The following is a 25,928-nucleotide window of genomic DNA, read 5'->3' on the forward strand; positions in this document are numbered from 1 at the left end:
AATACATCCAAAACCCGGTTTTATTATTGGCACTTGGACGTTTTTGACTGATGATTGCCCATGTGCTGACAGGCCAGTTTTTTGACGTTTTTCTCTTTCAATTATGAGCCCCATACTGTATGTATAGGGGTGTGTGTGTGTGTGTGTGTGTGTGTGTGTGTATATATATATACACACACACACACACACACCCTATACATACAGTATGGGGCTCATAATATAGATAGATAGATAGATATACAGTATATTCCATATTGTTTTAATGCAATAGATAGCTTTTGAAGAATTACTCACTGCATCTGCTGAATTTTGACCCTCTACTGACAAGCAGTGAAACTGTAAAAAAAAAAAAAGGGGAGGGGGGGGGAACAAGGCCTACAAAAGCGAAAAAATGTTAAATTCAAAGTACAACTTGAAGCCCAGAAACAGTAAGCTAAGAAAAGGGATCAGGTTTATAAAACTAATGGGGATAATTTAATAACAAGCTGCCTAATTTGCATGGAAGGTATGCTCATAAGTTATAGCAGTTTTCATATGCACACATTCAGTGGCGTAGTAAGGGGGGTGCTGGGTGGAGTGGTCCGCCCCAGGCGCAGTCTTGGTAGGGGTGCCGACACCCATCTTCTTCCCTACCCCCTCCTTTCTGCCTCCCCTTCCCCCCACCGCTAACATGCGCCCCCTTCTCTCGTACTTCTTTAATTTTCTCTGCATGAGCAGCATTACAAACTTGCTGCTTGTGTTGGTGTTGCCTCTCTCTGACATTCCTATGCTTAGGAAGTGACGTCTGAGGGATAGCTGACACAACGCAGACAGCAAGTTCGTGAAATTGCTCGCACCTGGAAAATTAAAAAGGAATGGGGGAAGGAAGGGGGTGCATGCATGCAGGGGGGTCAGGAAGGAGCAGGGGGCGGAGAAGAGGGTGGGGGAGGGGCACCACTGCCCCGGGTGCCACTCACACTCACTATGCCACTGCACACATTTATACCTGATATTTAGTATACCTCAATTTTCTGATTTATGTGCTTATTTATAAACATTAACGCTTCCCATCCCATCCTTGTAACTCCAGTCAGATAAATTTATATGCTTACAGGCTGCATATGCATAAATATTTGTGCATACAGCTCAGCTTGATTTAGAAAAGGCCATTTCTATATCTGAATGCTTGGGATTGGTTGTTGTTGGAACTATAGGCGTCGGAACAGGGGAGGCCATAGGGGCTGTGGCCTCCCCAAAATTGCCTGTGGATCCAGGGCTGACATTAGCCATAGTCCAGGGTTTCTCGCTGCCCGCCCACTGCTACATAAAATTACAGCCCCGGTGCTGCAGCTACAGAAAGGGAAGGGCCAACGTGTGCAGTGATTGCATGCCGCCAGCCCACAACCCTTCCTCTGACATCAATTCTGATGTTGGAGAGAAGGTCCGGGCCAGCAAAGCAGCGATTGGCTGGCCTGGACCTTCTCTCTGACATCAGAATTGACGTCGGGGGAAGGGTTGTGGGCTGGCGGCGTGCAATCGCTGCACTCGCTTGCCCTTCCCTTTCTGCAGTTGCAGCACCGGGGCTGTAATTTAATGTAGCGGGTAGTGTGTGGCAGTCTGGGCGAGGAAGGGAGAGGAGGGAGCAGTGGTGGGTCGGCTTGGGGTAGGCAGGCTTCGGCGCAGCTTTGGGAGGAAGCACTAAGGACATAAGAAGGTGGCACTGGGGGCACTAAGGACATAGGAAGGGGCACTAAGGACATAGGAAGGAGGTACTGGGGGCATTAAGGATATATGAAGGGGCACTGGGGGCACTAAGGACATAGGAAGGAGGGAGGGAGGGAATGGAAAGGGACAATTGTTGGGCCTGAGTGCAGAAAGAAATAAAGAAAGAAAGAAAGGATGCAGTCGGAAGGAAGTGCAACCAGAGACTCATGAAATCACCAGACAACAAAGGTAGGAAAAATGATTTCATTTTCAATTTAGTGATCAAAATGTGACAGTTTTGAGAATTTATATCTGCTGTCTATATTTTGCACTATATTTGTCTATTTTTCTATAGTTTTTACCAGGGCTGTGGAGTCAGTAGATAAATTCTTCAACTCTGACTCCTCAATTTCTGGTACCCATGACTCCGACTCCAGGGACCCAAAATTGTCTCCGACTAATCAACTCCGACTCCACATTCCTATGAATCCAGCTGTAACTGAGCTTGAAGCACAGGAAATGCTCTAATGGACTTCCCCTTCAGAAATTGTCCAAGTACTGCAACCCTTTTTGTTCCCATCTCCGAAATATCCCCCCTTCCCTACGCAGTACAAAATCAGGGGCAAATCTCAAAGGTAGATGATGTAGCCCCTTAACCTTACCCAATAACTGTTGTGCATCCCTTTTCCAGACTCGCAAAGTCCACCTAGCAAACGGATTAGGCACAGCCAGGAGGTCCTTTTCACCCATGTCCGGCTATGGAGTCGGTAGATAAATCTTTCGTCTCCAACTCCTCAGTATCTGGTACCCATGACTTCGACTCCAGGTATCCAAAATTGTCTCCGACACCTCGATTCCGACTCCACAGCCCTGGTTGTTATTGAAGTGACATAGCATATTTTAAAGTCATCTGCCTTGACATCTTTGAACCCCCCCCCCCCAAATATAAATGATAATTAACATTTTCTCTGCTTACAGTGTGCTTTGTGTTTTTTAAATATTGTGGTTAACCATTATGTGTTGATAATAAGATTACATTGTATGTATATATGAAAAATGAATGGAAAAAATGGTATTACAATTAGTACTATTATGGGGGCAGAGATTGGGTGGGATATGGGTGCGGAGCTTTCAGGTCCCCCCAAACAAAAAAACATTCCACTGCCTATGGTTGGGACCACCATGTGGTTCAACACAGGAGCAATCCCCTAAACAGAGGATACTGGATGCCTTACTACCAAGGAGAGTGGAGCACAGTGGAAAAGCTGACAAAAACTGTCTTCAATAAAGAATGATATCCTATAGATGGCTATGCTGTGTGGCTTGCAAGTGGGATATGTTTTTGTCAGCATGATCAGGAATAACTGGACCGATTGTATAATAAACCAATTAGTCTTTTTCTGCCACTATTATGTAAAACACTGGTTTACCTGCAAAAATGCCTTTAAAATATGTTCTTTATCCATTTAAGTTCTAAACATGCCTCAGACTCTGACTGGATAGTTGGTTACCCTGGTGACAGTAATGAGGATAATTTTAAAAGTCCCTCTGATTTTCTGTGCATTGAATTGTGGTTTTTTAATGCAGGAATGATCACAAATTCAAAGAGGGAGTTGGCTGCTTTATGCATTACCAATTTTAGGGATATTTTGTGGAATGTGATCTTTATAGAGGCCAGTATTCAAAGTCATTGGTCTGGGGATTGAACACACTTTACACTTTCTTATATTTATAACTCTTAACCACTCTCATTAATATACCTCAGAGGTTCCCAGCTGCTGTGCCATGGGGGATGTTACAAAAATTTGTCTGGCTGTACAGGGAAGACTGTCAAAGCCACTGCTGTTGATGTCAGTCTTGCTTTCTTCTTACCTCCTGTGCCACTTCCTATAGCCTTCTCACAGCTGGGGGGAAATTCAAGCAATGTTTATTACCTGCTGCTATCTCCTCCTCTGCTAGTTCCCCCCTCCTGAAGTTGGAACTGTGTGGTGATAGTGTTGTCTTGCCAAGATTATGGGGTCCTATATGGTTCTGACTTTAGAAAGAAGCTGAAAGAGAAGGTGGCAACAGCAGGTAATAAGTGTTGCTCACCTGATTCTTCTTGTTGGTGGGAGGCCAGACTGAGGGCTCAAGGGAAGATAATGCTGATGTTGGAGTTAAGAGGAGGAGGCAGGAAAAGGAAAATGTTGATGCCAGGATAGTGGAAACGAAGAAAAGGTGCTGATGCTGTAATGTGAGGGGAGGGAAGGTGAGATGCTGATGCTGGGGGAGTGGAGAGGGTAGGAGGTAACAAGATGGTGATGCCAAGAATGAGGGGGGGAGGGAAGTGATGATGCCATGTGACAGAGGGTATGTGTGAAACATAAAAAAGTCTGGCAACCACTGATCTAGAGGTCTGATGAAGAATTAAGAGAGAAGACAGAAACTCTGAACACTATCCCATTGTACCTCAGACATGACCCTTGAAAAAATAAAGAAAATCAGAATCTTTCCTTCTGAATGTGAAACATCACGAGGAAGGCGTGGTGTAGTGGTTAGAGTTACAACCTCAGCACCCTGAGGTTGTGGGTTAAAATCCTGTACTGCTCCTTGTGACCTTGGGCAAGTCACTCAATCCTCCATTGCCCTAGATATGTTAGATCACAGTTCTTCAACCGCCGGTCCGCGGACCGGTGTCAGTCCGCAGGAAATTTTTGCCGGTACGCGCAGGACCGGCAAGATTGACTCATTTCAACTTCCTGCCGGTCCGCGCAGGACCGGCAAGATCAGCATCGGAAGCGTGTGCTGGGCCGGAGAGATCTTGGGGAGCCTCCGACAGTGGCTTTCTCCCCTCTCTGCAGCTCTCCTTTACTTCCCAGCTCAGCGATTCACGAAGGCAGCCTCGGGGCTTTTGTTGAGTAGCGGCTGCCTCTGATGATGCAACTTCCTCTTTCCTCAGAGGCGGCGCGACCCAACAAAGGACCCGAGGCTGCCTTCGTAAATCGCTGCGCTGGGAAGTAAGAAGAGCTGCTGGGAGGGGAGAAAACCACTATCAGAGTCTGGGAAGCTGCTGGGCAGGGGAAAAAAGGGACAGCTGCTACTGGAAAGGGAGAAGGAGAGATGCTTCTGGGAGGGGAGGAGGGAAAGGAATCTGGGAAGCTGCTGGGCCAGGAAAAAAAAGGGACAGCTGCTACTGGAGAGGGAGAAGGAGAGATGCATCTTGGAGGGGAGGAGGGAAAGGAATCTGGGAAGCTGCTGGGCAAGGAAAAAAAAGGGACAGCTGCTACTGGAGAGGGAGAAGGAGAGATGCATCTGGGAGGGGAGGAGGGAAAGGAATCTGGGAAGCTGCTGGGCAAGGAAAAAAAAGGGACAGCTGCTACTGGAGAGGGAGAAGGAGAGATGCATCTGGGAGGGGAGGAGGGAAAGGAATCTGGGAAGCTGCTGGGCCAGGAAAAAAAGGGACAGCTGCTACTGGAGAAGGAGAAGGAGAGATGCTTCTGGGAGGGGAGGAGGGAAAGGAATCTGGGAAGCTGCTGGGCAAGGAAAAAAAAGGGACAGCTGCTACTGGAGAGGGAGACGGAGAGATGCTGCTGGGAGGGGAAGAAGGGAAGAGAGTTACTGCTGGACAGGAGGAGGAGGGAAGGGAGAATGAAAAAAGGAAGGAAACAGCTGGCAGAGAGATTAGAGGAGGGGAAGGGGAGACACAGGCATGAGAAAGTAGAGAGATTGATGATAGGAAGGGGTTAGCAGAAAAATAAGCAGAGGGACAACGATGATAGATCTGGTGTAGGAGAGATAAAAACGAAGAGAGCAGTGAAGCTGGAATGAATCATGTAAAAGGGAGAGAGGGGCACAAGCTGGATGGAAAGGGGAGAGGGACATAGAAAGAAGACAGATACCATATGGAAGGGGGAGAGGACAGACAGTGGATGGAAGGGGCAGATGCTGGATTGAAGAGACAGAGAGGGCATACGCTGGAAGGAAGAGAGTGAAAAAAAGATTGAAAGCAGAAACCAGAGACGACAAAAGGTAGAAAAAAATAATTTTATTTCTATTTTGTGATTAGAATATATCAGATTTGAAATATATATCCTGCTAGAGCTGGTGTTAGACATAACTGGGGACTGCAAAACCCAGGCAGTGCTTCTTTAGCTTCCAGCTGGCTTAGGGCGCTCTCTGACCAGGGGGCAGTTGCCCTAGTTGCACTCCCCTAAAACTATTCCTGTCATGTGTTACTTCAGTATTCTGTTAGCATGATATTTCTGTGTAGCATTCTGTAATAATTTGGCTTGTTCAGTTTTCTTGATAGTAGAGGGGATATATGTGAATGGGAGGGGAGACAGGGGTTTTGTTGATCCTTGCTCTGAATTATTTGTATTTATAAAATGACAATTCTACAGAATATTGTTTCTTTTTATACTTTAATAAAATACATTCAATATAAAATCATAACTGAGGCTTGTGTGGATGGGATCAGATGATTTGTGGGGACCGAGCTCGCGGAGATGGGGTGGAAACGGGGTTTTTAAATTTTAGTCCTAGTAGTTTGCCGGTCCACAAAATAATTCTTTTTTTTCTTCCGGTCCACGGGTGTAAAAAGGTTGAAGAACACTGTGTTAGATTGTGAGCCTACCGGGACAGACAGGGAAAATGCTTGAGTACCTGACTGTAAACCACTTAGATATCTTTGATAAGCGGTATATAAATACCTAAAATAAAATAGTCTGTGTTACATGCTAATACTGTGACTCTGCTTCTTGAATGATAATCAAAATGAGATCTGCAACATGTTCCATTTCGTGTATGAATACCACAGTTTGCTTGAATGTCATAAATGCTAACCAAATGTTGCTCTGAAATGGCAAATATGAGTCACATAAGACTCATACTATTGAAAAGCAGTATACCTCTGTTAGATTATGAGCCTGTAAGCTCTGTTTAGAATTCATTAACATATGCAGCACTTCCTCATGTTGATCATAATTAGTTTGGAAGCATCCCTCATATCTCTTCTGAAAGTCCCAAAGGCTCTGAAGGTTATGACTAATAACTGTCACACAGCAATCTCTGTGGGCCTTTCTCTTCTCTTTTTGTTTGCCTCTGGATGTACAGTGAGGTGGCCTGGCCACCCTGAGTAGGCCTGCTCTTACCATTGGAAGCTAAGCAGTGTTGGGTCTAGCTAGTACCTGGATGGGAGACCACCTGGGAATACCAGGTGCTTTAGGCTGAGGAGCCCTAGGTTGGCAGCAGCCACACACTGCACAAGAGAAGGCAATGGCAAACCACTCCTGTACTCTGCCATGAGGTAAAATTACAAGCCGACCATCTTGTTCTAGTTTCTCACTCCAAGCTCCTTCTACCAATACATTAAGAAAATAAGAATAGCCATATTAGGTAAGATCAATGTTCCATCTAACCCAATATCCCGTTTCCAACAGTGGCCAATCCAGGTCACAAGTACCTGGCAGAAACCCAAATAATAGCAACATTCCATGCTACCAATCTCAGGGCAAACAGTGGCTTCCCCATGTCTATCTCAATAGCACACTATGGACTTTTTCTCCAGGAACTTTTTAAAACCTTTTTTAAACCCAGTTACACTAACTTCTGTTACTTCACCCTCTTCCAAAAATTTCCCCTTCACCATGCTGCCAGGACAAGAGTGATAGTCCCTTATGTCACGTATTTTGCCTCTGTCACCAAATCCACACTGTTGCAGTTGAAAGAATGACTTCAGTTCCCAAGAGCAGAGGAAGAGGAGTTAGCCTGAGGCATTGGTGGTGGAGGGGTCATGAGAGAGGGGCTAAAAGAGTGAGAAGGGATGGAGTTGATGGGGTGAATGTGTGAGGAAAAAAAATTAGGTGGGCAAGTGAGTGAGAGACTAAGAGAGGGAATTACTGCTACTACTGTTTATTATTTCTATAGCATTACCGGATGCATGCAATGCTGTACAGTACATTAAACACTCAAGAGACAGTCCCTGCTCAGAAGAGCTCACAGAAGTATTTCCACAATATGTCAGTATTTCAGTGAGTCAAAGGGTTATGCATAAGAGTATGGCAAAAGTAGGAGCAGCAGCACCTTGCTCTTCATTGCCTAGGATGGGATAGGTAGGTTACAGTATATGCAGTTCTGCTGTACAAGCTCAGTGGCTAGACTTCAAGAACCTTCCCTCACAATACACTTAACTGTTCTCTTTGTGTGAAGCTTTGTTGATGATGTTAAGCTGAGGTCAGTATCAGTACTGACTTTTGAGTTTTATTTGTGAATTCTTTTTCCGATGCTGAGATCGATTTAAGTGCTGCTTCATCACATTTCTAAGTCATCAGCTATTTTACACATTCTTGTATCCCAAGTGTCTTTCTTTTTTATTGATTGGAGCTGGCTGGTGGATTGTGTGATCAGTGCTGGACACCGTGCACAAATGACTACCCGACGGTAATCAAGGAACTGAAAGAGGTTATAGCTGAACTGCTTCAACTAATAGTCAATCTGTCGATCAAATCAGGAAGGATTCCGGAAGATTGGAAAGTGGAAAATGTTATGCCGATCTTTAAGAAAGGTTCAAGGTGAGATCCTGGAAACTACATACCAGTGAGTCTGACTTCGGTACTGGGAAAGATGGTAGAGGCGCTGATAAAGGACCGCATCACTGATCACCTTGATGGACACAATCTGATGAAGACTAGCCAGCATGGCTTCAGCAAAGGAAGATCTTGTTTGACAAACTTCCTGCACTTCTTCAAAGGAATAAAAAGGCAGATAGACAAGGGTGACCTGGCTGACATTGTATATCTGGATTTTCAGATGGGGTTCAACAAGGTCCCGCATGAACATGGTTTAGAATTCATTAACATATGCAGCACTTCCTCATGTTGATCATAATTAGTTTGGAAGCATCCCTCATATCTCTTCTGAAAGTCCCAAAGGCTCTGAAGGTTATGACTAATAACCATCTACTTGGTTGGCAGATAGGAAACAGAGAGTGGGGGGTAAATGGACAATACTCAGACTGGAAAAGTGTCACGAGTGGAGTGCTGCAGGGTTCAGTGCTCAGGCCTGTGCTCTTCAACATATTTATAAACTACCTGGAAGTTGGTATGACGAGTGAGGTGATTAAGTTACACTGGGAGAGAGGAGAGATGACCCAAAGAAGGGAGAGATGTCAGACCACTGGAATGGGAAGGAAAGAGAGATGCCAGACCACAGAATTGAAGGGAAGGAGGGGAGAGAGAGATGCCAGACTGCCGAAAGGAGAGTAGAGAGATGTTAGACCTCGTGAAGAGGGAGGGAAGGAGAGAGAGATGCCAGATCATGGGAGAGGAGAGAGATTCCAGGCTATGGGAAGGAGAGGAGAAAAATGTCAGACCATATGAGGGAGGATGGGGGAAGACAGAGATGTCTGACCATGGGAGATGGATGAGATGTGCATAGGGATGGAAGGGAAGGGGAGACAGATGGAGGAGATGGTGCACAGTGATGGATGCGACAAGGAAAAGATAAGAAGAAATGCTTCTTATGGATAGATGGGAATAGGGGAGAAGAAAGATGGAGGAGATGGTACACATGGATAGATGGGAAGGGAAGGCATGGAAAAGTAGATTTTGAGAAGAAAGCAGAAAAATGGAAGAAAGTTGAATGTTAAAAGTTAATGCTAAAGATGGATGTATAGAACAAAACACAAAAGACCTCCCTCTCATCGATACTGGGCAAGTTTTTCAAATACTATCATCATGTAACATTTAAAGGCTTTTAAATATTTAAATGTGCTCATAAGCTCTTCAATAAGGTGCCACAACAGCGGTACAACATCGCTGGAAAGGTGCTTGATTTTGATCATAACACATTGCATGGAGCAAGGAATCTTGCTTCTACTGGAGTGGCAAATGTTATGGCTCTACAAAAGCTATTTAACAGTAGACCACGTATCTGAAAAGGTCTGTTCACAGCTTCAACATAGTCTGTGTTTTGCTAAGCTACATCAGGAAGCTGGAAGGATAAGCTTTTTATGTTGATTTTATTGTAGGTTCCTTTATGCTGTTTTCTGAACTGTTGCGGAGCTTTGAGCATCTGTGCATGCTCAAAGCCTGCCAGCTTCCACCCCCTCCGAGATTCTCAGAGACAGTGGAAGCAGGCAGGCCTTATGAGGAACGTCTGACCAGACTACACCTATATTCTCTCGAGGAGCGCAGAGAAAGGGGGGACATGATTGAAACATTTAAATACATCACGGGCCGCATCGAGGTGGAGGAAGATATCTTTTTTCTTAAGGGTCCCACGGCGACAAGAGGGCATCCACTAAAACTTAAAGGGGGAAGATTTCATGGTGACACCAGGAAATACTTCTTCACCGAAAGGGTGATTGATCGATGGAATGGCCTTCCATGCCAAATGGTCGAGGCCAGCAGCGTGCTCGACTTCAAGAGACATTGGGACAGACAAGTGGGGTCCCTACAGAGTCATGCTTAAACGACGGACTCATGGGAGAGGGGATTCTAGAGTAGACAAATTAGCTGAGGGAGGGTTCTTGAGTGGGCAGACTTGTTGGGCCACAGGTCCTTTTCTGCCGTCATACTCTATGTTTCTATGATGCTCAAGGCCCTGCACCAGATCAGAATACAGCATTGACGGTAGTAGCAGGTTCCCAGTGCTAATGGTAAGCGTGATGTTGGGGAGGGGTATGCATGGAGGAGGGTGGCAGTAGCGATGGCAGGGGTTTGTGTGCATGGAGGATAATGGCTTCGAGGTTCATCACAGGGGGCATTGTGTCAGAGGAGAAGTGTCAGGACAGCCGTGTCAGGGGCCCTATGAGAGCAAAAACTTTCATTTTGAAAAGCGCCTTGAAGGTTAGGGGAAGGGAGGGAGGGAGATGGCCTGACAAGGGAAAGATGTTGAATGGCGCTTCAGGCTTATTGTGTGGAGAAAGGGGTGATGATGACAAATGCTGGATGGAAAATGGGGGAAGTGAGAGAACTGATGCTGAATGGAAGTGGAGAGAGGTGGAGCAGATGCTGATGGAAGTGGGGAGTACAGAGAGAGGGGGCAGTCACTGGAAGAGAGAGGAGAGAAGACGCTGGAAGTGGAGAGGGGGGTAGCAGATGACGGATGGAAGTGGGGAGGAGAGGGGGGAGTAGTGGCTGGAAGGAAGTGGGGAGGACAGAGAGAGGGGAGCAGACATTGAATGGGAAAGAGAGGGGGAATAGATGCTGGATGGAAGTAGAGAGAAGAGAGAGAGGAGCAGGCACTGGAAGGAAGTGGAGAGGAGAGAGAGAGCCCATACTGGATGGAAGGAGGGGATAAAGATAAAAGGGCACATGCTGGATTGTGTGAAGAGGCTAGAGTTAGTGAAATACTGGTAGGGGTGAGGGAAAGAGTTGGCAAGCTGTAGGTAGACACATTGAAAAGAGGGAAATGAGGATTGGATAGTAAGAAAGAATTTAATCTAGACAGGGGCAGAAAATAAATTGAGAAGGAAGACCAGGGAAGAAAAGGGAAGGGAAAGGAGAGAGAGAGATGCTAGATGATGGGGGGGGGAGGGGGAGGAGACAGATATCAGATCTTAGAGGAGGAAAGGAGGAGAAAGATGCTAAAAACTACCTGGGGAGGGAGGGAGAGATGGAAGGGAGAGGCAGACAGTTTCTGGAAGAGGCATAGAAAGAGAGCAGATGCCATATGGAAGAGGCAGAAAGTGGATGGAAGGAAGAGAATGACCAGAAAATGAAGAAAGCAGAAATCAGACAGCAAAGTAGTATTGTGGCTGTGTTGATAAACATTTATAAATAGAAAATGGAAATAAGGTGATCCTTTTTATTGGCCTAATTATAATACATGGAAAGGGATATCAGATCTTGTTGTCTATTCTCTTAATTCAGAACATAAAAGTTGCCTTACTGGGACAGACTGAAGGTCTATCAAGCCCAGTATCTTGTTTCCAGCAGTGGCCAATACAGGTCACAATTATCTGGGAAGATCCCCCCCCCCAAATAAAACAGATTTTATGCTGCTTAGCCTAGAAAAAAGCAGTGGATATTCTCAAGTTTTTGTAGATTGGCTCACTAGGATCACCCAAATTTCTAATCTCGGTTTATACTCGAGTCATCCTCTTTTTTTTAATTTTTTTTTTTTGGGGGGGGAAGGTCACCTCGGTTTATATTTGAGTATGTATGGTACTTAGCAAAATGTCCTCTTCTCCTCTCCTATCTTCTCAAGAAGAGAAATGTCCTCTCCATGCCTTAGTTAATTACAGTGACTCTTTTGCCATCCTAGATACACAAAGGAAACGACGTAGATGTGGAGGGGCAGGAAAACGAATGAGCATTGTGTCAGGATCAGCTACTACAGTGTCATCGCCAAATACAGCTATCCCAGTAAGTGTGTATTTCATTAAGGTTGTATCATAGCCAAGTACTGAAATTCTGTCCTACAATGCATGCTCACTTTTTACTACTTCTACTAAACATTTATATAACTCTACAAGATATGTGTAAAGTGTACAGGTACATATAATAAAAATGTTCCTACTCCTAGAACTTGGAACTTAGTGCAGACCGACAGACGAGGCAAATATATGTTGTGGAGAGAAGCAGGAATACAGTTAAAAAGTCTGAATGTAGTGGAATTTAATTGAAGGTAGTGCCCACTTTGCCTAATTGGGTATATTTGTGAGAAGTTAAATCTGTGCCTTGATACTTGAAGTACCATTTTTTTCAAATTTGAAAACGGAGGTAACAAAGTAATGTTTATTTATTTGATTTTTTTAGCCTGTCTTCCCAAAGGAGCTCAGAATGGGTTACATATTAGGTACTCAAACATTTTTCCTATCTGTCCTGGTGGGTTCATGGTCTATCTAATATACCTGGGACAGTGAAGGATTAAGTGACTTGTCCAGGGTCACAAGGAGCAGTATGGGGTTTGAACCCACAATCTCAGGTGCTGAGGCTGTACCTTTAACCACTACACCACAATCTCTTCCTTCTTATTTTGTACCTATAATATGGAACTCAATGGGGTAGTTATTAATGTGTGGTAAAGCTGGCCTTTTATTTCACTTTCCATGAGAATCATAAACCTGCGGTATCTCATTAAACAGCTGGTGATCAGCCTCACAAGTTGCATTATTCATGTTGCTGGGAGCATCAGACTGTGGCTTCTGATCACATCATCGAGGGGCCAGGCAATTTATGGTGAAATCACACCCCTTCCCAAAATTCCCTCTCAAATAGTTCCCCTTTTCCAAAAAAGATCTCCACTTTCCCATAGCCCTCCAGACTTAACTTTAGAAATCCCTTGGATCTAGGGAGTGAGGAGCAGGAGTGATTCTGAGTTGTTCTTGTACTTATTGGCACCAGATTCAACATGACACTGGCAATAGCTAGTGGTAGTCTATGCCAGTGGTTCCCAACCCTGTCCTGGAGGACCACCAGGCCAATCGAGTTTTCAGGATAGCCCTAATGAATATGCATTGAGCAGATTTGCATGTCTGTCACTTCCATTATATTCAAAACTCTCTCATGCATATTCATTAGGGCTAGCCTGAAAACCCGATTGTCTTTGTGGTCCTCCAGGACAGGGTTGGGAACCACTGGTCTATGCTACTACTACTTAACAGTTCTATAGTACTACTAGATGTATGCAGTCCCTGCATGATTGACTAGGTCGAATGCACTACTTAGGTCCAGCTATAAGATCAAGGCACTAGAACCTTTACTAAAAAGATGACATAAATTATCCACCAGCGATGCCAAAACTGAGACTGATTGTTTATAGGGTGTCTAGGTTAGTTGACCTTGTAGAAACACAGGTAACCATATGGCCAAATTTCTCTTGGGCTGTGATAACAGAATTGACTAGCAGTTGAGACTGGCAGGCTGCACATACAGTACTATAAGAGCTAGATGTTCTATTGAAAATGCAGGTGCTCATGACACTAGGTCTTTTTGTGATAGCAGAGTCAAAATAGCACCTGTGTTTTTCTAGCAAGCTGCAACACAGTAATAATTATAAGATCTATTGGAAACCTAGGCACTCACATAGCTGAATCTGTTTGACAGGTTACCAGGGAACCTAGGAGGCCAAACTTTGGCAAAGACAAAGCAAGTATTGCTGGCTATTTTGATTATTACCGGTATATTACGAGTAAGGATAAGGGATTTGATTTACCACCTTTTTGTGCTGCAATCAGAATGGTTTGCATAATACAGGTACTTTCTCTGTCCCTAAAGGGTTCACAATCTAAGTTTTGTACACAGGTAGAGTGCAGTAGAGAAATTAGTAGATCTTGGATGCTCGTTTACTTTTGATGGTGGAGTTCTGAAAAAAGATCTAGTGGAAGAAAGAAAAAGTATCCTTCAGGCGATCACAATCTGTGACTAGCAGCTGGGATGCTACCTTGGCAGACTGAATGGGTCACTTGATCTTTCTGTTGTCTTATAATGTATTATCATGAATATATTTGTATGTATATATGTAAGTCTATTTCCATTATCTCTTCTAGGCAACTGGGAAGAAGATCACAGTACTATCGAATGAGGTTAGAAAAGAAATGGCCAAACAAGCCAAAGTGACAAAGGAAGAAAGAAGAGCTCAGTTAGATACCAGACACAAATATCTGATATCCAAATTAGCAGATGGGATTGGTTTAAGTGAAAATGAAGTAGAAGACTTCCTTATTTTGGATGAGAAGGTAGGATTTCATTATATGCTTGTAGCTCTTTTCTGGTTGTTGTGTGAATTCTGTATTTCTGCCGGACTTACAATGTTATGATTTCACAGCAAGCTTAGGTTTGGTCAGTAAGCTGATGCTGTCTCTGAAGATCAGTTTGCTGAGGCAGATGGCTAGTTTCATGTATTTTTCTGACATCCAGCTGATGTCACTGAAGCGGTGTTTGAAATGACTGGGACACTTTTTAAATTGCTAAGAAAGAAAGTTGCTAAGCTGTGGTAAAATATGGCATTCTATTGCAACTTAGTTTACATCAGGAGCCACAAATCAGTGATAACAGTACTGAATCAAAACATTTACCTATTTTATGTCTCAAAAATCTATTATAGGGTCTATCTATTCTCTTCAATATCTACCTACCGTATTTGCCGGCGTATAAGACGACTGGGCGTATAAGACGACCCCCCAACTTTTAGTTAAAATATAGAGTTTTGTTATATACTCGCCGTATAAGACTACCCCTTCTTCCGCACACCTTCTCTACCGCCCCGGGTGCAGCACAGCCGGCCAGGTCTCCTTACTTTTGTGGCACTTCCCCGACCGACCGACAACAGCCCCGGTCCGACAAACCTCCCTGCCCTTAACCGCGAATCTAAATTACCTTCTTACAGCTGCTGTAAGAAGGTAATTTAGATTCGCGGCTACAGGGCAGGGAGGATTGTCGGACCAGGGCTGTTATCGGTCGGTCGGGGAAGTGCCACAAAAGTAAGGGAACCTGGCCGGCTGTGCTGCAACCGGGGCGGGGCGGCCGCCCCTCTCTCTTGGTAGCCACTCGAACCGCGAGGCTACTCTCCTTCTCCTTATCTGCCCTGCCTGCAGCACAGAGACGAACGGAAGTCTTCCCGACGTCAGCGCTGACGTCGGAGGGAGGGAGGGCTTTGTTTAAGCTTTGTTTAAGCCCTCCCTCCCCTCCGACGTCAGCGCTGACGTCGGGAAGACTTCCGTTCGGCTCTGTGCTGCAAGCAGAGAAGGTAGGGAGAAGAAGAGCCGCGTACATCCAGAAGACTGAGCATCCAGCCACGCAGGAGCCCCGCGACCCTCGGAGGCGTCCCCATGGGATCCCCGCGACCCTAGGGGGCGTCCCCACGGGATCCCCGCGACCCTAGGGGCGTCCCCGTGCAGCTCTCTAATGTAAAGTAAGGGCATGTAAACAGTACCCGGCGTATAAGACGACCCCCGACTTTGGGGAGGATTTTAAGGTACTGAAAAGTCGTCTTATACGCCGGCAAATCCTTTGGCACTCCTATTACAAACTCTTGGTTTTGTTTTTTAATGTGCACAGAGACATTCATCTCCTCTGTCTCCTTGAATTAAGATTAATGTCTGTGTACCTCAGACTATATTGCTGCCGTCTAAACTTGACATTGCTCTTTAGTTGTCTGAGAATAGTCTCAAGCACAATGTGAATTTCTTGGGGGGGGGGAGGGTTTCTAGGTAAAAGGAACAGAAGTTTTGCCAGAAAAAAAAATCACATTTCTCTTTATTATTCAATTGGTGGTGGTGGTGTTCTTCTACTTAGTCACTCTATTAACATTCTTAGAGTAATTATAGATGAGTCACTTAACTTTCAATTATAATTAACTAATGTTGTTAGGAAATACTTTTTTTTACATTGAGGCATTAGGCATTAGCTGGGTGGTTAAGAACATAAGAACATAAGAATTGCTGCTGCTGGGTCAAACCAGTGGTCCATCGTGCCCAGCAGTCCGCTCATGCGGTGGCCCTTAGGTCAAAGACCAGTGCCCTAACTGAGACTAGCCTTACCTGCGTATGTTCTGGTTCAGCAGGAACTTTTCTAACTTTGTCTTGACTCCCTGGAGGGTGTTTTCCCCTATAACAGCCTCCAGAAGAGCGTTCCAGGTTTTTACCACTCTCTTTGTGAAGAAGAACTTCCTTACGTTTGTATGGAATCTATCCCCTTTTAACTTTAGGTTGGTAGATGTGAGAATCATTTGGCTACTTGTCTGCCCATGTCATCTAAATAATAGTGGCTGCCACATGGCAAAAGCCCTAAAGTCCTTTAAATCCCTATGGGCTTTGGGGTAGTTACTGTGAGTGACCCATGCTATCAGGCTTTGTAAAAGAGGGGGGTAAGATTTTAGAGAATGCTGGGAAAGAGCCAGCTGTCTTAGTACATGTGGATAACGATTACATAGGAAAAATGTGAGAGGTGGGTTCTGGAAGCCAAATGTAAGCTCTTAGGTAGAATGTTCAAATCCAGAACTTCCAGGGTAGCATTTTCAGAAATGCTCCCTGTTTCATGTACAGAACCAAGAGGCAGGCAGAGTTCACAATACATGGTTGATGAAATGGTGCAGAAATGACAAATTTAGATTTGTTAGGAACTGGGCAACATTCAGGGGAAAGGAATGTTATTCTGAAGGATGACACTGACATTTAAAAAAGAGATAGAACAGCTTTTAAGCTGGAAGGAGGGAAGCAGACAGTCGCTCAGGAGCACATGGTTTGGACTGAGGTATTTTTGAAGGATACTATCAAAATAGGAAATTTAGGATATCCCAATAGATAGATTACAACAAAGACAAAAATTGTCAGAAGTTTTGTAAACAGCTTGTAGATACAAATAAAAGCACAGTTTGAAATATCTGGGATGGTTAGAGTATATATCACTAACAGAAGAGGTAGATATAAGAGGTAGATATAAGAGGTAGATATAATAGGCATTTCAGAGACCTGGTAGAAAGAGGACAGCCAGTAAGACACTGTTACCAGGATACAATTTATTTCATAATGATAGGGTTTATCAAATTGGGTATTACTTGTGTGTGGGAACAGAAAATACTTTCATACTAACATTTCTAAAAAAAAAAAAAAAAAAAATTACCACCACTTCCATTATTTGCTTGTTGAAAAGAGCTGAATCGAGGAATGGGTCAAGGATAGGATCCCTGTGGCACACCAGGGTAATGTCCCTTTCCTTAGAGTGAACTTAATTTACCACTGCCCTATGTCACCTTCCAATCTTCTAATTCCTAAGCCAGGGACCAGTGCTCACAGGCTCACTGTTTTCTGTCTGAGTATGTGGCTTCTATCATGAGCATAATATTGTGCAAGTGCAAAAGTAATTCTTGTACAACCCCATTCTATTCCTGAACCTTTGGGTAGTCAATCCCTTTTCATGAGAATTCTTGTAAGAAGCTTCATTTGCATTCTTTTGACTTCCTCACTTATCTCTGGGCTGACCTCTAATTCCGCAGTTGTCTTCCTACAAGTGAGACAGTAGGAGCTTGTCTTTTCTGCTCATGTTTACTTTTATTTACATTTTGGGCCTGAGAGGCATTCAGAAGAAACAAGCAATTTGGATTCCATGCTTGTTGAGGCCAAGGATCTCCCTGTAAGCTGTTACAGCTTCCATTCTGCAGCTCCCAGCACAAAGCATTACACAGTGAGTAGCAGGCTGACATCCTGTAAGATCAGTTTATGGGGGGGGGGTAACCTTATAATTGATTTGGGGTTTTTTCCAGAGTTAGTGCTAGGTTCCCCCTCCTCTGAAAAACCCCAAATTGCTATTTCTTTTTCTGTATAGCTCCCACAGGCCGTTTTTGGTGCTAAAATTGCTGCTGTGGCAGCCATTTTGGATTTCAAAATTTGAAATTAAAAGCTTCTATCTCCCTCAAAACACCTTGTTTTGCTTAAAAAAAACAGGTGAGATGGACTCCTCAAGTCAGGATACTTTAGATTCATGGCAGTTTGAGGAGCATCCATGTTCCACGTGCCACATGGCACATGAGGAGTGGTGGGAGTCACTGCTTTAGCCCCCCTCCCATTCCCTTGGGAGATTCTGGGACCCAGCCTAATCAAGGAAAGAGTCAAAAGTCAAAATTTGAGGTGGCGGGGGAAGAGGCAGTGCAAGTGCATCCTTAGCAAAGCGCAACTGTGATTCGGCAGTGAAATCCCAAAACAATTCAAAACAGGGTCTGTAGGAGCCCTCTGTGCCTCAGGGGCAGAGATTACCCCTGAATTTATTAATATGATGTTTCAGGCCTATCTGATTAACAAGGGCCCCATGAATCCGTTTGGTATTGCGGCTCTGGTAGTGCTGGGATCCCCCCCCCCCCCCCCAGAGCACAAGTCTCCAGCAGAAGTGCCATGCTCAGTTTGTGAACAGTCCATTAGGCTTAAGAGCGATAAATCCCTGGGACCAGATGGCATCCATCCGAGGGTCATTAAGGAACTGAAAGGGACTATAGCTGAACTTCTTCAGCTATACAGAGTAGTGAAGACACAGGGGGATTGCGAAGATCTGTAACGTGACATAATCAAGCTCGAGAAATGGGCATTGACTTGACAAATGAGGTTCAGTGTGATTAAGTGCAAAGTGATGCATGTCCATGAAGCCATCTGTACAATGCACTACGGCAGTGAAAAGGGCAAACAGAATGCTAGGAATGATCAAGAAGAGAATCACGAACAGATCGGAATAGGTTATCATGCCGCTGTATCGGGCCATGGTGTGCCCTCATCTGGAGTATTGCATCCAGCACTGGTCACCGTACATGAAGAAGGACACTGTACTACTCGAAAGGGTCCAGAGAAGAGCGACTAAAATGGTTAAGGGGATGGAGGAGTTGCCGTACAGTGAGAGATTGGAGAATCTGGGCCTCTTCTCCCTTGAAAAGAGGAGATTGTGAGGGGTCATGATAGAAACATAGAAACATAGAAAGATGACGGCAGAAAAGGGCTATAGCCCATCAAGTCTGCCCACTCTACTGACCCACCCCATTACGTCTGAGTACTAATGACCTAGTTTCAAGTTTCAAGTTTATTAATTATTTGATTAATCGCCTATCACAATTACTTAAGCGATGTACAAATAATAACATAAATTTTTAAAATATACAAAAAATATAAGGTAAACAAAAACAACAATATAAACACCATTAAAAACTGACAAATTAAAACAAGGTAATTAAAACTATTACAAGGAGACAATGGGGTAGAAGGGAAAGAAATACAATTTATGATAGGAAAGAGAGAACAATTAAGGTAAAATGCAAAAGGAATGGGAAAAACATAAAAGTATTGGAAATAAAATACTTAAAAAGGTAAAATAGAGAGCAGACAGAAAGAGCAATTAGCGTTTCAATTAAATATTGAAAGCATCTTTAAAAAGAAAGCTCTTAAGTTGGCTCTTGAATTTATCCAGATTCTTCTCCTCTCTTAAATAAAGTGGAAGTGAATTCCAAATCTGTGGTGCCATAACAGTAAAAATGTATTGTCTTCGAGTATTTATGGTTTTAAGAGTGGGAATGACTAATAAAAGCTGTTCATTGGATCTTAAAATTTCCTTAACTCGACCCTCGTAGGGATCCCACTAGGACGTCCCATTTATTCTTAAAGTCAAGCACACTGGTGGCCTTGATCACCTGCTCTGGAAGCTTGTTCCAGTGATCTACAACCCTTTCTGTGAAGAAATACTTCCTTACGTCACTATCAAATTTCCCTCCTCTGAGTTTGAGCGGATGCCCCCTTGTGACCGAGGGTCCTTTGAGAAAGAAGATGTCTTCTTCCACCTCGACACGTCCCGTGATGTATTTAAATGTCTCAATCATGTCCCCCCTTTCCCTGCGTTCCTCTAGAGTGTAGAGCTGCAATTTGTTCAGTCTTTCCTCATACTTGAGCCCCGAGATCATCCTAGTGGCCATCCACTCAACTTTAAGCACGTCTTAACCGACTCAACTCTAAGCACGTCTTTACGGTAATGTGGCCTCCAGAATTGCACAAAAATACTGAAGGGAATAGACTTAGTAGAGAAAGACAGACTGTTCACCCTCTCCAAAGTAGGGAGAACGAGAGGACACTCTCTAAAGTTGAAAGGGGATAGATTCCGTACAAATGTAAAGAATTCTTCTTCATCCAGAGAGTGGTAGAAAACTGGAACGCTCTTCTATTATAGGGAAAAACACCCTCCAGGGTTTCAAGACAAAGTTGGACAAGTTCATGCTAAGCTGGTGAGACTGGACTCATTTAGAGCACTGGTCTTGACCTAGGGGCCGCCGCGTCAGTGGACTGCTGGGCAGGATGGACCACTGGTCTGACCCAGAAGCGGCAATTCTTATGTTCTTATGATCAAGATTCTGTTTTTATGCCTTTGCTTTCCCTGGTAGGAACTTCCACAGTGGGTGATGATACTGCAGATCTGGGGGATGCTCTGGATTTTGGTGAGGACCCCAATGTGTGCAGACTGTCAGTGCTGATAAGAATGATCTCAGAATCCCTTCAGGAGTTAAAGCTAGAGGCTCCCCAAGCCTCGGCTACACAAGTTTTCATTACGAGTAGCACTAAGCTGCAGTCTTTCTGTTTTCCATCAATTCAGATATCACAAAGATGCTTTCGGATCACTGGGAGATGCTTTGACTTTGAGAACATGAATAAAGTACATGGGTAGAAAATACTGTTCCCATGTTTGTTTTTCAACTGTGCAGATAATTTGAAAATTACCCTTGTATAAGAACATCTTGTGCATGTCTTCTTTTCTTACTTGAGCAAGATGTATCTGTTTTTATAAAAAGAGTCTGAAACTATGAAAAACCATGTATTGGCAGTTTTGGTTTTTTTTTAAAAAAAATTAAAGATCTGTTATCAGTTTTCCTGAGAGCCTTCCTCATCACATCACTTGCAATAGGCTGAAAAACCTTTGTGTAAGCCAATTTATAGGGTTTCTTTGTACCTCTAAAGTGTTCAGAAATGTGGAGGGGAGGGGGTTCGTATGGGCATCTACAGATATTCACAGGCCCTGATTCTATAAACTCTGCCTAAAGTTAGGCACTGATATGGGCACCTAACTCAATTGAGCAATGGGCTTATTTGGTGCCAATATTGGCACTCAACACCTCTCAATCGACTTTAATTGGACTTAATTGAAAGTTAGTTGCCTAACTCAAAAAACTCAATTCTATAAAAAAATAAATACCTAGCCCAAAGCACTGACACTAAAAGTGGGTGTGGTTAGGGGCAGACCATTAACTTGTTTTTGAGTTAGGTGCCTCTTTGTGTAGGTCTACCAGATTTTACATATGTAAAATCCGGACCCCTAGGCCCACCCACGGGCCTGCCCAGTTCCATGTATCCCCACCCCATAATGCCTACGCCCCGCCCCACCTTGCCCTTAGCGCCGCCCCCTCAGCTTGCTCATCTCGGTTGGGAGGACATCCGCAGATGCGCGGATGTCCCTCCCAAAGCGATTTGCTTTTCAAAACCCAAAGTGCTGGGTTTTGAAAAGCCGTCCGGATGCCCAGACATGCCCTGTAAAATGAGGACATGTCCAGGTAAATCTGGACATCTGGTAACCCTGTCTATGTGAAGTAGGTGATGTTAGGCTCTGATATCGGCACCTAACTTTAGGCGGATTTTATAGAATCAGGGCAACAATGCCTTCTTTTCATTGGCTGAGTCCAAAATCCCTTATCTGTAAATTATTGTGAAGACTCTCAGATAGGGTTACCAGATTTTACATATGTAAAATCTAGACCCTTTAGCCCTGCCCAGTTCCACCCATCCCTGCCCCATCATGCCCATGCCATGCCTCAGCTGCACCCCTAGCCCCGCCCCCCTCAGCCTGCTTGTCTCGGTAGGGAGGGCATCTGCGCATGCGAGGATTCCCCTCTTGACGAAATTTACTTTTCAAAACCCGGACAAAGTGCCAGGTTTTGAAAAGCCACGCAGACGCCCAGACATGCCCTCTGAAAAGAGGACATGTCCAGGTATATCCAGATGTCTGGTAACCCTGCTCTCAGATCTATATGTGAAATAAATTTTCAGTAATGCAGAACTTGTATGAAGTTGTACTCCTTTAATGCAATATGCAATTTTTTAACAGCAATTATGATTTTGTTATAGTTCAGTATGGCGGGAGACTTCTTCGCACTCAATGGATCAAAAAAGTTGCTCTTCTTTTATCAAGAAGTTCCACAGGTTTGTATCTCTTTTGTCTATAATAGACGATGATTGAACCACTGTATTCTGAATACTAATAGAAGCTTACTTGGGAACTTATTTTCAAAGCACTTAGACACACAAAGTACCATAGGTTACTGTGGTACTTTGTGTGTCTAAGTGCTTTCAGAATGAGCCTCTATGTTTTATGCATATAGAAGGAAAATATTTTTTCAGTTTATTTTGTAGATGCATTTGTCTTTGTCCATGCTTTCCTAACAATTGTCTTTTATGTCTATTCATTGTATTTTACTTTTTCTCCCATAAGCTTGATATACCCCTTTCTGTGGAATAACCAAACCGATATACATATCATATACACAAGTACTTTCTCTGTTCCTAGTTGGCTCATAATCTGTTTTTATACCTGGGGCAATGGAAAGTTACTTGCTCAGTGTGTTAGGTTTTGCAATTGCTGGCGCTTAATGCAGAAAATTAATGCGCTGTAGCTGCAAATCTAATGCGGCAAATATTGGAGGATAGCCCAGTGTTTTCCTTTGCAGGTTGTTTGTTAACATTTGCATTGGCATGCGGTAATCAAGTTGCACCAATATCATTATATGCACATTTATGGCCACTGTGCACAAAATGGTGTGCATATAGTATAGAATACTAGTGGTTACTCATGCAGTTTAATTACTTAATACTTAATCATCACTAAGGGACAATGATTGGCTTTAAGTGGTAATATGTGGCACGGTTTGGCTTAAATTTGTACTTAACATGCATATCTCTGGTAAATCGCTATTCTATAAAGTTAGCATCTAAATCCTATAACACGCAACTGCAAAAGAAACATGCATATGGATGAGGCATTGCTGGGTCCCACATGTACACGTGTAACTTATAGAATACTATAAGCTAAAATGCAATATTAGATGTGTACATTTACACCTGCTTTAGACCAGATGTAACTGTTCTCACAATCAGGATTTCGAACCAACCACAGCACAGAAACACTACTTGTAACACTACTAGACACAGCTCGACAGCAAATTAGCAAAGGCAAAAAGATGATGCTAATCCAACTTGACCCCTCCGCAGCATTTGACCTGGTCGACCACTCCATACTGCTACAGATACTTAACGCCATTGGGATCTCAGGCAAGGTCTACAATTGGTTCCAAGGATTCCTCAAATCAAGAACCTACAGGGTAAAGTCCAATAATATCAAATCAGAACCATGGTCCAACCCATGCGGAGTTCCACAAGGATCATCTCTATCACCTACGCTCTTCAACCTCTTTATTTCCTCCCTTGGAGCCACTTTAAATAACTTAAATGTTACATCCTTCAGCTACGCAGATGACATCACCATACTCCTCCCCTTCGACCCATCAGAGCCCACCACTACAGCAAAACTGGAAATAACCCTAGATGCAGTGGAAAAATGGATGGTAGACCACAAACTGAAACTAAACTCAGATAAAACAAAATTCCTTCTGTTCGAAAAGGCCAAAACTCCCACCATTACAGAAATGAAAATTAAAAACACCAAATATCCAAATCAGCCCGAACTCAAACTCCTAGAAGTAACGATAGACAGATGCTGCACAATGCAGTCCCAAATCAATAAAACATCCCAGAAAGCTTTTTTAATTATGAGAAATCTACGTAAAATAAGAAAATTTTTCGACCCAGCACAATTAAGGCTAATTTTCCAATCCCTAGTCTTAGGTCTACTGGACTATTGCAATTCCCTCTATCTACCTTATCCTGCCAACATGATAAAACAACTTCAGACAATACAAAACACTGCACTCAGACTGATCTACTCCCTGAGAAAATATGATCATATTACAACTGCCTTCCTAGACTCTCACTGGCTACCTATGCAAGCACGAATTCAATTCAAATTCTACTGTCTATTATTCAAAGCATTAAATGGCTCCGCCCCCCCTATCTAAACAACCGCCTAAACCAGATCCTCACCTCAAGACAAAGAAGAACTCCGAACCCTTTTGCCTTCCCTCCACTCAAGGGCACTCAGCGCAAAAAGATGTTTGATAACCTTCTGACGATGCAAGCAGCAAAACTTAACCACTCCATCTCCAACCTGTTGACGGCAATGGGTGACTTCAAAACTTTTCAAAAAGAAATCAAAACCCTACTTTTCAAAAAATTTATCCAGATATCTTAACCCAACCCTTCCCCCTCCTCCTAGATAAATTCTCCCCCAAAACCTCCTCTTAAATAATCTCTTCCTCCCCAAAACACCAACCAAGTATTCAGATCCCTGAAATGTAACGTAATCTTATTTGTACTCTAACTATAATCTATTTGTTATATCACACAGTAACGTACAGTCAATTTAATATCCAATTTGCAAGTTCTTCCGGAATTAATCCAGCTACCTCTCCTCCCTTGTAATCAAACCCCCCCCCCAAAAAAAAACCCCAAAACTGTTGTAACTTCACTGGAAATGTCCAGTTAGCTCTTTTGTAATCCGCCTTGAACTGCAAGGTATAGGCGGAATAGAAGTCCCTAATGTAATGTAATGTAAATGTTGGCTGCCTACAGAGAATTGATCTTGTAGTACCTGATTTTGAAAACAGCACCTGCTGCGGTAGGCTCCTATAGAAGGAGCGCCTACCATACGTCAATCACTGGTATGTGCCGCATCCAGAATCACATCTATTTCTTCTTCAGACGCTTTAAAAGGCCTATAAGAAGCGCATAGGCATACCTAGAGACGTCTAAGACCACTTCTGGTGTAAAGCACGCCTAGGCCAGCCATAGTTGTCCATACACGTGCATAGAGGTCTTCATACACGTGCGAACAACACTTACATTGTAGGCAGCCTTTGCCCCATTGATTTTTTTTAAACGTGTCCCAATTGGTCCATTAGATGGCGGTAGAATGATTAACGCCACCTACAATCGGGAAACCATTTTTAGAATCAGGCTGTTAGTGCCTCACAGACATCCATGTCACTTGGTTTGCCCCATTCATAGTCTGAATGTTTCAGTTTGTCAAATAGATGTTTATTGTGGACGTAATCAGCACTTGGACATCCGTTTCTCATGTGTTTTAGAATAGGCTGTATGTAAGCAGATCCTTTTCTAAAATACACGAGAAATGGATGTTCATTAGATTTGGACGGGCAAACACACCAAAGTTCATATCTCTGACATAAGGGATTTCTATATATGGCATTAGATTTGTATATTTCAGTACAAGCTAAATATCTTAAATATATATCAACACAAAAAAAGATATTCTTAATATCAGAAAATATATGCCACGTTTCTTTAAACAGAGAAAAAGACCTCAGTGTTTCTCAGGAACATGCCTGGGAAACTTTCTATGGCAAGTACTTAGTTGCCACAGAGAAATACATCCTTGGTGTCGAAAAAAACTCCGTTATCTATCTTACTGCAATCACTCTTATACACCCTTAAAGTGATCACTATTAAAGCTTTTAGGACTTTTACCGTAGGTGTTCAATACATTTCAAAAAAATATATAAGAAATGAGCACTTATCTCATTGTCTTTTGATACTAAAGAGCCACCGCAGTCTGCAGTTGAAACCAAGTGCAGGTCTACCACACTCGGAAAGCTAATTTAAATTTTGTTTATAGATTTCT

The 25,928-nt window shown here is 43.4% G+C and overlaps 1 protein-coding gene across 1 annotated transcript in view; it reads left to right on the forward strand.

Annotated features, from left to right (window-relative positions):
• The window catches only part of LOC117353985 (dynein heavy chain 5, axonemal-like), a 629,516-nt gene that overhangs the window by 26,285 nt on the left and 577,303 nt on the right, over positions 1-25,928 (forward strand). The window contains exons 3-5 of the mRNA XM_033930650.1: positions 11,929-12,029; positions 14,156-14,344; positions 22,244-22,318. Of these exons, the coding sequence (XP_033786541.1) occupies positions 11,929-12,029; positions 14,156-14,344; positions 22,244-22,318 (365 nt within the window). The remainder of the gene's footprint in view (positions 1-11,928; positions 12,030-14,155; positions 14,345-22,243; positions 22,319-25,928) is intronic.

This window comes from Geotrypetes seraphini, chromosome 2 (genome assembly GCF_902459505.1).
Source record: "Geotrypetes seraphini chromosome 2, aGeoSer1.1, whole genome shotgun sequence".
Classification (NCBI taxonomy): Eukaryota; Metazoa; Chordata; class Amphibia; order Gymnophiona; family Dermophiidae; genus Geotrypetes; species Geotrypetes seraphini.